Source organism: Sturnus vulgaris, chromosome 9, assembly GCF_052056855.1.
Source record: "Sturnus vulgaris isolate bStuVul1 chromosome 9, bStuVul1.hap1, whole genome shotgun sequence".
NCBI lineage: Eukaryota > Metazoa > Chordata > Aves > Passeriformes > Sturnidae > Sturnus > Sturnus vulgaris.
In genome coordinates, this window is record NC_142251.1 from 19,985,428 (window position 1) to 19,998,015 (window position 12,588).

At 37.8% G+C, this 12,588-nt stretch overlaps 1 protein-coding gene across 11 annotated transcripts in view; it reads right to left on the reverse strand.

The window, feature by feature from the left end:
• The window catches only part of COL11A1 (collagen type XI alpha 1 chain), a 130,603-nt gene that overhangs the window by 58,007 nt on the left and 60,008 nt on the right, over nt 1–12,588 (reverse strand). For all 11 annotated transcript variants that reach the window (XR_015805442.1, XM_014885224.2, XM_088170071.1 and 8 more), the window contains 10 exons: nt 9,796–9,849; nt 9,640–9,684; nt 8,224–8,277; nt 7,908–7,952; nt 7,422–7,475; nt 6,913–6,957; nt 5,719–5,772; nt 3,681–3,725; nt 2,279–2,332; nt 2,155–2,199 (listed from right to left, as the gene is read on the reverse strand). Coding sequence is in view for 10 of the 11 variants with exons in the window: in XM_014885224.2 (XP_014740710.2) it covers nt 2,155–2,199; nt 2,279–2,332; nt 3,681–3,725; nt 5,719–5,772; nt 6,913–6,957; nt 7,422–7,475; nt 7,908–7,952; nt 8,224–8,277; nt 9,640–9,684; nt 9,796–9,849 (495 nt within the window). In the remaining variant the exon portion in view is untranslated. The remainder of the gene's footprint in view (nt 1–2,154; nt 2,200–2,278; nt 2,333–3,680; nt 3,726–5,718; nt 5,773–6,912; nt 6,958–7,421; nt 7,476–7,907; nt 7,953–8,223; nt 8,278–9,639; nt 9,685–9,795; nt 9,850–12,588) is intronic.

Genomic DNA, 12,588 nt, shown 5'->3' on the forward strand with positions numbered 1-12,588 from the left:
TAAATATGAACTGTCTTGCAAAGTCCTTTCTTAACTCCTATTTTTGATTATCATTCTTTTTAATAGTCATCCATTTAATTAAATTTTAAAAATGGTGACAAACCAGTATTCTTTTGATACCAGAACGTCCCTCTTAGGTAGTTTTTCTTTTAATCTAGTGCCTTAATAGAATCATGAAAGGAATCAAAAAGTTGACTGCTGTTAATAAATTGACACAAACCCCAAATATAATAATGCTTATAACTTAAAAGAAGCAGTGATCTCTATATAGCACTTTGATATCCAGCAATGCTCAGCCCTGCCTACTCTCATTGGCTAAAGTGATTGAAAGAAAGTAGAAAAAAAGTAAGTATTAAGACTGAATCCAAATAGAGTGGCAAAACAGGTGCACATTATTGCTATTTGTAATAAAAATTATTTATTCACTGCCTAGCAAATTCTGGCAGAGAATCTACTCCAAGCAATTTAATTGGTCTCCATGTTAAAGTACAAGCACAGTACTCAGACAGGTTTCATTTACACGTGTATGAGTTAGTTCAGATACAAGCAGAAATCTCCAGATGTGTTCAGCAGACTTGTTTATGTCTTGCTCCAGCATAAACTGATCAGCTTTTGGTTTTCTCTTTCTGAAGGTTAATAAGTCCAAGTTCTGGTTTTATTCCATGCAGGAGGAGAGAGCTGAATGCTCTATTTCCTCCTCTGCTGGTAACAAAAAATAAGATAGCTAAAGAGTTCTAGTCACATTTAATGGTCAGTACAGAAATAGGCCTCCTCTGGTATCCCTGGACCAATCCAGATCTGTGGGAACTTCCCTGAATGATAAAGTTATTTATTTTGTTCTCTCACAGTGCGTTCCCCCCATGCTGAATAATTTCAGTAAAAAAAGGTCTTTGAATACACCCCTAAAGCATGAAGAGAACAAAATATAAGATATCTTTGTGTGACCTTTGGAGGTATTCAGTAGAATTCACTGTCTTACCACAACTGTGAGATCAGTTTGAGGAATGCAGAAGTATTACAGACACTGTGCTAATCAGTATGCATTGATACACACACATATATATAAACACACATATATGAAATGTATTTATATACAAGTCCTGTATTTTGTCCAAGCAGAATCTTAATCATCCAATAAGGTACAAGAAAAAGCTGGGGTTTTGAACTGTCCAGTCTCCACTCTCCAAAACACACCCTTTTTCAGCTTAGATTTAATGAGCAGCTCTAAAATGAGCATACAGTCTAGACAAACTGTGGTTTAAGAAGGCTTGAAAATGTACAGCAGCTCTTGGCATCTAAGCCAAGTTCTGAGCCAATCCAGGCTTTTTGGCAAGACTGAGTCTTCTGCTTTAGAAATGTCTATAAATATCTATATACTTATATATATATATATATACACACAAATATATTTTTATATATTAGCCAGCAGAGCCACAAGAGTGGCTTTGCCTGTGTGGTCAGGAGGTGTGACAGATGGTGTCTGTTGAATGTCTCCTATTTTGAGTGCTGAAGGAAGTGTGACTTTAAAGCAGCACTGGCTGCAGTTTCAGCCACCACAGACCATCAGGAGTCAGCCCAGATTGCAGTGGTTGGTGTTTGCTCTAGGAAGAGCTCTACACACAGAATTAGTGGTATCAGGGGAAATAAGAGCTTTCTTCACATTCATATATATGGATCTGACTGGAGCTGTCCATCACTTTGGCCAAACCAAAGATCTGGGACAAAATACCTTGAGCTTAGAAAGCCATTGCCCAATGTACATAAAAAATGCACATCTATCTTATGGCTGTATCAAAACAGATAAAAACCAGTATTTTCACCACAAATGTCTCTGATACACAAGCCTCTCAACACCCACTATAGTACCTACTAACAAGAGAGGGGACCTCTAATTCTCTATATAGGCTTCTTTAGAGAGGTTACCTAAACTGGTGCAAAGAGGATGGAAAACCATTATAATAAATGAAGGTCTTATATTCACTTTGTACCAGTGTAAATAACCCTGAAGATCACTATTTTAGGCACTGGGCTTGGTATGTCCTTAGGGAAAAGCAAAAATAAACTCACTGCTGTGAGATAAAGCACACTGCAGTGAAGGAGACAGAAGAGGCTGTGGTGTAAAAAGGGAAAAGAATAAACTGCAGTCAGATTTACCTTTTCACCTTTGGAACCCTTGAGTCCACGTACACCATCAGCACCCTAAAGGAAGAATATAAAGAATTACCCACATGCATATATTCAAATGGTGTAAAGGAGGAATCTAATAACTAAATCTTACCTTTACACCACGAGGACCTGGATATCCAATTGGACCCTGAGGACCTGGAGGCCCCTAAAATATATTGAAGCAAAGAACCTTTGTTTGCAGTTTTTGGTTAGCAAGCAGTTCTCTTCAGCATCTAATCCTTATTCTTTCACTATAATGTATGAGACAGCAAAACAACACTGGGCTGCCTGCCACTAAGAAAAGTTAAGGCATTAAAAAGCACCATTCAGTGTCACTATAAACTATTAATAGAGTTGTGAACTCGGATTTAACTTGTATGTTTGGGAAGCATCTATCCACATCTATCCATATAAATTATCTGAAACAATGGTAATTGGAAAAAGGAACAAACAATCAGAAACAAACAAAAATATGCCAGTTAGAAACCAGCAGTGTTTTATGGGAGAAAATTTATAAGCTAATTATGATGATGACAAGTCAAAAATAGACTAAAACAATGGGAATAATAAAAATCATGGTCTTAAAAAAAAAATAAAAAAAAAAATCCCAAGCCTGGAAGCTAAAAGGCTCATGGTGCTATCAATACTGACTGGTGCTTGGATCTATGCAATCTGATGGCAGGTCCTAAAGAAACTGAGTTCTGTGGAGGGTGGAAGCCAGGAAGCCTGGAAACATGGTACCTCTGTCCAAGGATGAGCTGCTCTGCTGATCCTGCCATGTCCGAGATGGACAGATGAGAAAATCTTTTACTAATGGGGACACTGATAGGGTCTTTTCCCCCTCTCCAATGTGTCTTTTCACAAGATCTTCAGACTCTTAACATCTCTGAGAAACTGAGCTGTACTTTCTGAAGTGTCCTATTAAGTCACTCATCCTGTCATCCAGAATACAACCTTTTAGTATTGCCCCTGAAAACTGGAACTGAATTTAGGTGCTATAAAGAGTGCTATTCTGGATAAATAAGGGCCAAAGCTGAGTAAGCAGAACTCTTTAAGGAGCTCCAAGGCCCTTTCAAGGCTCCATAAGGTTAAAAAAACAACACACTACACTGACACTGAGTTGAAGATGACCTAAAAAATGCATGGTCTCTGCATACATTTTTATACCTTCAAATAAAGCAGGTTCTGAAGAACATTTGTGAGTACTCCATACAACAGAATTGAAAACTCAAAATATCTGCAAGTTGTTAGTATGAAATATGTACAACTTTTCATTGCCACTCTGCCAACTCCAAGATGAAGTTTAATTTAAAAGAATAATCTTTATATTATTTACAATCTCTAATATTTTTAACATATATGCTTGTCTGTGAAAAGATGCTTTGAATGTATCACAGGTTTTCTAATGTCTTCTTAAATAGTTCTTGTAAGCAACAAATGTGTCATAAAGATGAATAACTACCTAAAGTTTTCTTGAAATCTATGTAAATAAATGGAAAAGTTTTAAAACTCACCAATGCACCTTTATCTCCAGACTGACCCTCTTTACCAGGGTGACCCTGTTTTAAGAGAAATGTATCTGATTTGAAAAGCAATAATTTTTAGGGAGTGAAATTTTATCATAAAAACATAATTAATTAAACATTTGAATTGCAGGTCGTTAATCACATTTCTTCTGTATTACAATAGACACACAAAATTTTGAGGAAAGGTTTTACTTTCAATTGACATTATTTACATTTATTTACATTATTTACATTTACCAATTGAATTTACATAACAAAGGGAAAATTGGACAACAGTTACATTCATGTCAATATTTTCAGGAATATGCTGACCAGTCCTTCTGTTTAGTTAATGTTTCAGCAGTAAGAGGCTTTTAATGCAAGAGACCCTCACCTTTTATTTTGAAATAAGGGTGATTTATTTTGTATTAAAAAAATAAATTTACATCTTAGACTTTGTATCACTGATGTTAGTACTGCAGCACTCAAACCACTGTTTTCCTTTCTTACAAAATTTGCACTTAAATTGCAAAATTTAAAGTCAATTTAATGAAACTAAAGATTAACAGATAATTGTGACAAGGCTGCAGGAGGGCACGGAGCTGTGAGGGGACACAGCTGGCACACAGCTCCAAATTGACCAGGGAAATATTCCGTACCACATGATGTCACACTCAGTAATAAAAGCTGAGGGAAAGGAGGAGGAAGGAGGTCATTCATAACCAACTTCCCAGCAAGTGGCTGGCCATCTGCCTGCAGATTGCCACTAATGAATGAATGAATGAATCCCTTATTTTACTTTGCTTGTGTGCATAGCTTTGTTCCACTAATTAAGCTGTTGTTACCTCAGCCCAGGAGCTCTCTTGCCTTTGCCCCAGTGGTTGTGTCCCCCACCCTGCTGTGGGAGGAGCAGTGAGAGGTGGGTGCTTGGCTGCCATCTACCCCCCACAGCAGTGGGTGTATCAGGTACCTGTGCTGACACCTGGTTATCTCTTACAGCATCCCCCTGCTTTGAAGGTTTAACAAGATGCAGATGACAAATCATTCTTGTGTTTGGAAATTAACATTGTTTCCAGTATACAGGAAAGGATAAAGGGAAACATTCAAATGTTTAGACAATGATTCAAGATACAGACACTCAGCTGGGCTATCACTGCACACTTCACATTCTCCATTAAATTGGTACTTTGGCAGGTAAAGGCTAGATTGTGAGAGCCTTGGGAACAGTCCTGTATTTGGAATGTATTTGCAGTGACCTTATTAAGCCTTACTAAAAGCCAGGTTTAAGAAATGCAGATTTCACCTAAAAGAAAAATGGTAAGGGACAAGTGCATGGGGAGGATAGACAAGGTCTCAGAAATAACATTGTCTAATGGCTCTAAGTGGTAAAAAAAAATTGATTTTGCTGCAAGAAAACAAATGTAAGGGCATGCCATCATGGCCAATGATTCCATTTAAGCTGAATGCCTAAACTGCGCTGCTACAGTGGCTACACTTTCTGTTCACAGGAGTGATTGCAGCTTCAGTGTCAGCTGAAATCCTTGGCAGTCACAAAGTTTGGCTTAGGTGTGTCCCAGTCTAGACAATGCAAGAAGCACCCCAAACACATAATATGCACCTTGGGCCAGGAAGCTGAGAAAGATGCAGTCTGTTCCACGTTTGCTCATAGAACAAGTGGTGAGCATTTTTACAGGTGATTTGCTCTGCCAGACTGACATGGTAGGATACAGTGGAACACTATCTGGCCCTTTGTGTGTTAGTAGGTTATTTATGCATCCCTGAACATGTTGCAGAGGCATTTCATCATCTGGGACCACATTTTAAAAGCCCACAGATGTTTTTAGCATCTGCTTCAAAAATGTAATTCTCTTAGTTTTAACAGCTCAAATGATACAGGGATTTCAGATGGATTTTATAATGCTGTTGCCAACTAGGACTACCATTGCTTCTCCCCTCCACTTTGTTTTTGTAACACAGGTATCCAGAAGTATTTATCACTCAGTAAAAGTAGTTAAACATTCAAAGGATTAGATATTTCTTTACTTACAGGAGGCCCATCAGTACCAGGAAGGCCAGGAAGGCCAGGCTTGCCTTGTGGTCCCTAAATAGAGTGACAGACACACATCTTAAACACAACAGCAAACATGTCCAACACATGTGACCCTAAGAGCTAAGGACATGAAATGCAGTCATACCTAAATCCCTTGATATGGCTATCAGGGTTATGCCAAAAATAAAACTAAAGCCAGAATGACACTTTCATACCATATATAAGTACAAGGCCAGTTCTTACATTTTTAGCATAAGAAAATGATCCATAATTTTCAATGAGATGCTTGCCTGAGAACAGGCTTCAGAAATTACCCTGTGAAGATGCACACCCATAACACAAGGTGGGGAAGAGTTCTCCAGTGTATAAATTAAATACTCCAGTGTAAAATTGAGTAGTATTTAGAAAATCAGGAGTAAAAAGATTCACCAATGAAAGTTATCAAGTTCAAAAGGCAAAGAGTGCAGGGTACAGAACCCCAGTGCTCATAGCTGAAAGTCCTGATATGCCTTTGTGAAAGCCTAGGAAATGCAGATATAATAGAACTTGTCTATTTTGCTAGAATAATACTTAAGCACACTGACAGGTAAAAAGGATTAATTTCCCCAAAAGAATAGAGTAAACAGTGAAGAGGAGAAAAATCAAAGAATGATTTCAGCAGGAATTCAGCAAAAAGGGGAGAAAAATAAAATTAGCATAAAATTCATAGTGACATTTTTAAAATTAATAGAAGACAGGTTTCAAGCCACAAAAGAACATGTGCAAACAGCTGAAGAAAAAGTCACCAAAGGACACTACCAATGCCAATTACACTGTAGAGTTGTCATAATATAATCCTTGAGAAAAGAACAGCATCAGACTTGAATAGGTAAAACTTTTTTATAAAATAGAGATTAAGAAAAATAATTTTTGCAGCTTGCTGTGAAATAAAGTAGCATACAAGTACAAATTGTTTAATATTGTAGACAGGATTCTGAAGGTAATAACAGAAAATTAATCCAAAATAAAGGGAGGAAGTGAAAAGGTGTATATGAGAGGAAACATTGGGTATTGATTGGTTATTCATTTCAGGAAGATCTAATATTTAAATTTAGGTTACTATTCCATAAAAGATAAGCAGGCCCTCAAGCCCATACACGAGGTTGTGGCACAGAACTGAATGTGAAATAACAAAATAATGCTGTAACTTACTTTTTCACCAGGAGGCCCAATAGGACCTTGAGGACCAGGAAGCCCCTGTTAGAAAGAAACCAGTGTGAGAAACCAGGGAGAACAATGTACATACATTCACCCTACTAAAGGTCCCTCATTAATCTGTTTAAACACACGGGCAAATATAAGTGGCTTTTTTTCCCCCTTACAAGTTAGATCAGGAGTTTTGTGTGAGCCTTTTGCACAAGCCACTATTCTGGCAGTAGGTCTGTAACAAGATCCTATTCAGAACCCTCCTCCAGGTGTGGCCATTCCTGCTGCATTCCAGGAACACTGAATGAGTCATTTTTCTCCTGAATGAAAAATCCCTCTGAAAACTTACTTGAAATCTCTGCTCCCACTGCCCTCGGCACATTTGCAGCATTATTTACAAAATCCTTGAAGCTTTATCGGTTTTGCACATGAAAAGCTAACGTTTTAGTAATTTCCATTTATTAAACATTTGCTGCACATGACATCGTATTTCTTGAGAATTCTTTTACACTTACTTGTGGGCCTGGAATTCCTTGCTGACCAGGAGGTCCTGGTTCCCCTTGAGGACCCTACCATGCAAAAAAATAGTAGGGCATTAGGTTTGCATTTCTGCACTACAGATCTTCATTGTCAGGACTAAAAGGAGTACAAACTCATCTTTGTTCTTCCCTCTTTAAACTCTACTAGCAACTTTCTCTCCAGTATGAAATTTTTTCATGCTAATGAATATCATGACCTTTTCTTTAATAGAGAATAACAGCCCACACATAGGACTCAAGCACTGGAGTCCATGGTGCTAAAGGAGTCTGAGAGACAGCATGGTCAGGCCTTTTGGCTGAAAACTAAGTAACAGAAGCCTTGTCTTTTCCATCTAAAATCATACTGAATCCAAATAGTTGACATAAAAGTTTAATTAAATGGAAGGGGTAGCATAGTTGCAGAGATGAGAGAATGTGGAAAGCATTCTTAGAATCTTTCTAATTCCCAGTTTATTTACTCACCATGTTTCCCTTTGGGCCTGAAGGTCCATCAATACCTGCAATGCCCTACAACAAACAATATAACAAGAGCAATTTTCAGTGGGCTTCCTTTTTTTCCTTCTGGAAACCGCAAATATATATATATATATATATATATATATGTAAAATATATAAATGTATTTATAGATATAAAATTTAATTTATATATTTATTTATGAATTTATTTTTATATTTATTTATAAATATAATAGAAAATATAAAAATATATATTAAAAATATAAAAATATAAAATATATAAAAAATATAGGTATATAAATACTCGACAGCTCATACATACAGGTTGTCCAGGGGGCCCAGGTGTTCCTCTGGGGCCCAGCAATCCCCGTGGACCCTGCAAGAGAAGAAACCCTTTTTGACATGTGCATGATTTTTTCTGAACAGAGCTGCCTATGAGCAGGACTGGCCAAGGAATGGAATAAGGAGTAGGAAGGATGAAGAGAAGGCAGCATGGGTGTTAAGGAAGAAAGAAAGTAAGGAAGGGAAAAATTCACTAAGTTTTCCTCAAGGGCACTGTATTTCTGAACAGGATGTCAGTGGAAGGGCAAGATTTGGTTTAGCCTTTGCCTTAGCTTCTCTCTGTATAGAGAAAGGTGGGAGGTTGATATTTATATTATTTTATATTATCTATATGTAGAACATTGGCACAGCATCTTCCATTAAAACTTCAGCTGTGTCTTGGCCTGAAGGTGCGACCTGAACAGTAACATTCATATTTGTATTCCTTTCTTTTGAAAATATGGTGTGTCATACTCTGTATTGCTATTCTAAATAGCAGTACAAAACAGTGTTTTTATCTGTAGTAAGGATCCAATAAGTAATTGAAAATTGCTAGAAATTTTATTACAATAAATACAAGACATTCTGGAAACAAAAATAAAATTTTTTTCTCTTATCCCTAAAACCTTCACAAAAGACCAATGGCTATTCTTATAAACAAGATGAAAAAGATTTTAGTCTATAACGTAATCTTTTGGTTCTATACTGTGTGAATGAATATTAGTTTTCATTTTTGTGTCATCATTCATGTTCTGTTGCTAAAGTAGGCAGAGCTGAGTCTCCTGTCTCCTCATGTATGATATGGTCACAAATCACTGACACTGACTGTAGCAATGCCTGTATTTTTTGAGCAGGCAGCAGTAGATCAGCCATTTAGGGTGAAATTCTCCTTTCTGAGGCTTGCTTTCTTGCCTGCAATGCAGAACTCTGTCCTGCAGTGACAGCATCTGCAGAATTCCAACTGACAGGAGTGGAAATTCTGTATGTGAAACAAGTGTAAAATACACAATGAAGCATGGCAGTGTGAAAAAGGAGGAGAACCCAGGCCTTACTTTCTCATAAATAGATATTTAGGGAACACTTTAAAAGCACCAGGGGCTTGGCTGTATTCTGATGTGTCAAGGATGGCAGTGACTGATGTTACACAACTGGATAAGAAATAGCATTTGTGATTCTGGAAGTTGTATACACTTAGCTGGATACATCTTTGACTTAATTCTAATCCTGTAAGTGGTGTTTCAACCCAAACAAAACTGCCCATTTGTTTGCTTTTCAGCCAGAAACAGAATTCTCTAGGTACAAACACATGAAATAACTTTTATACTTGCAATTCAGAACAGTTCAATAGAATGGAAAAAATATCTGAATATGACTTTTGCTTGTAACAGAAACAGAAGAATAAGAAGGAATTGCTTACAGCTTCACCTGGGAGACCTCTTGGTCCAACTTCCCCATCTTCTCCCTTTTTTTGCAAAAGGAAAACAAGTTTTAGACAAAACCAAACATTTATCATGAGCTTATTCCCCTTATATGAGGATTCACTCTAGATTTTCCTGTGTGAACAGCAACTTACTCTTGATCCGTCTTCACCAGGTAAGCCAGGAGGTCCCTGTGGGCCACGGTCTCCCTGTAGGATAAGGAAAGTCATTAAAATAACTGCTGGAAACTTTCTGCTGCTGGAAACAATAATGGATGGGAAGGGAAATGAAAACAAATATGTTAGATGAAGTTTGATGTATCAAAACACGTCTTGACACAGTGATACAAATCTGTAAGTCATAGTACTCAGTAAAATCTTTCATTACCTTAGTATAAGAACAGATGAGCATTTTTGAAACAACGAATAATTTGTGTTTGTACAATTTCACCCTGTAACAGGAGTTAGACTTGGTGATGCTTGTGGGTCCCTTTCAATTCAGAATATTCTGTGATTCTCTGAATCTGTGATTTTTGGCCCCAGAACATACACAAGCTACATCAACAAAAGGCAGTGATATCCACATTTTCCTTTGTCTCATCACCACCTTCCCTCTCCCCTACACAATGTGTTACTGCAATTAAATAAGACACGTAGATGGGGCAGAAGTTAAGAAACCAGTTGCAGAGCCCAGGAATATAGAGAGATTTACTAACCACCTTTCAGAACCATGCACCCTGGCACCAGCTACTGAGAGCCTTGGGACTGGTTTGTCTGAGGCTTTGGAAGGCAGCCAGACTTCCACACTTCCCCTCAGAGGCTGGAGCTTTTCAAGTCTATATATGCAGAACCTCAGTAGATTCTGGACCATACTTTTAGGATTTATTTTTCTTTCCCAGTTCCTGAAGAGAGCTAGTGTGCTACAGAGCTCAAACACCACTGACTGACCTCCTTCTGGGCAGCAGGCTTTGAGACTGTGACTTCCTTCTGGCATTGGACAACACCCAAGTATTCACGCTGTTAGCCTTAATTTTATCAGTGTCCCCAAGGAGCCTGACCACTGCTGGGGATTCTGGTAGAGATAGATGGAGTCACTGTTCAGTGGCTCTGTTCTTTACACTTCCAAACTTTCCTAGGGAATTTTAGGTAACCCTCATATACCCAGAGCACATCCCCCAATACTAGGGATGTTAGGATTTTATTCTACTGCCTTTCTTTCCTCCCCCACCATGGAAGAGAAAGTAAAATTTTATGAATTGCTCTCTAATACCTTCAAGATGAATTCATACAGCATTTCATGTATTTTGCTAGGTTCTGCAACTACTCTATGTTATCTGCAGGTAGAGAATGTGTTTTTCTACCTGTTAGACAACACTTCTGAAAGATGACACATGAGAGGCATGGTCTTTCTTCTGGCTTCCAATTAATATCCAGGTGAAGCCTGACTTAGCCTTTTAAATACTGAAATAGTTCATCCCCTTAAGGGCCACCTTTCTCTTCTTGCAGTCACATGGTACTTAGATATAAATTAGGAGTGTGCATTCAGTGTCCTGGTATTGGCATTCAGTAAGAACAAAACTTCCTATCATTATCAGCATTCTCAGCTCTATTTCTTCCCTTAAAGTGTTCTCTTAAAGCCTGAATTTCTTTTTCTTTGAACCTATTTTAAAATTATAAAGTATCTTGCTTTTATATTGAAGAAGAGTTGTGCATCTAGCAAATCTAAAAGTTTAAAGTCACAGATAATGAGGTTAAAAGAAATATGAATCATGCGACGTGATCTGCTCTACACTGGAAGTCCAAGAATCTCATTCAGAAACTCCTGTCTGAAAACTTGTGTTTGACAGAGACATAACCTAAGAGAGACATTCAGTTTGCAACTATATGTCCAATATGACTAATTCTAAAATCAGAAACTTCTACTCCAAGTTTCAGGTTTTCAATGTTGATTCTTTTACAGCTGAAAGTAACTTCAACAGAAGTATTTCACCTGTCTTGCTGTGTTTGTTGTTGCAAGCCAGTGAGAACTGAACATTTGCATTATATATTGTCACTATATAAGATTCCAAGAGCTATAACCATCTTATCTGGCTTTGAACTGAGCTGCTTCCACAAGGACAATAGTGCATACTTTTATAGAAGATTTCCATAGAAACACGAGAATGTAGTGATTTTTAAATAGTAGGATGAAAGAATACAAAAATAAGTCATTATTTTCATTACTATTTTGAAAATTTAAACCCAGGCTTATTTTTCTGTTTTTTGGTTAGGGAAGGGAGGTGTGTGTTAAATTTCTAAATTTGGGACAGAAATATGGAAAAAATTGGAATATTTGAACAAATAAATATTTCTTTATGACTTGGAAGGCACCACAGACAAGTCTAATCTTCCAGGCTGGGAAGGAGACACACACTGTCTGATTCAGGCCAAATTTCTGCTCAGCCCCACGAGTGCAGGAGGCAAGTGCTTAATGCTGAGCCCCCTCTGCTGTTGGCCTGCTGAGCACACTGGGCTTCCATTATGGGATGCACTGACTGCTTTACACTCTTTACCTCAACAGGGATGATGAAAGAGGAGTAAAAAAATTCTTTACGACAGCAGAAGTTCTTTACCCATTGCAAACAGAACTCAAAGAGTATCCTTAGATGCTATTAAAAAGAGCTACATTAGGGTCTGGTAGCCAACACAGCTGAGCTTTTCTAGGAGGTACAACTGTACTTACAGTTGTAAGTTGAAGGGTGAGGGTGAGGTAATAATTCCTTGCTCACTGAGCTTTAACACATTTGGAAATAGTTTTGCTGACATTCCCATTCACTGTTTCTTTCATGGGGCACTGTACTTACCAGGAAAATAGTAAAGGAGAGACACTCAGCAGGGTGCTAACACCTACATTAGATGTATAATCTGAAGAGAAATCCCTGGCTGTGATTATTTCTGCACTTTGTAGGG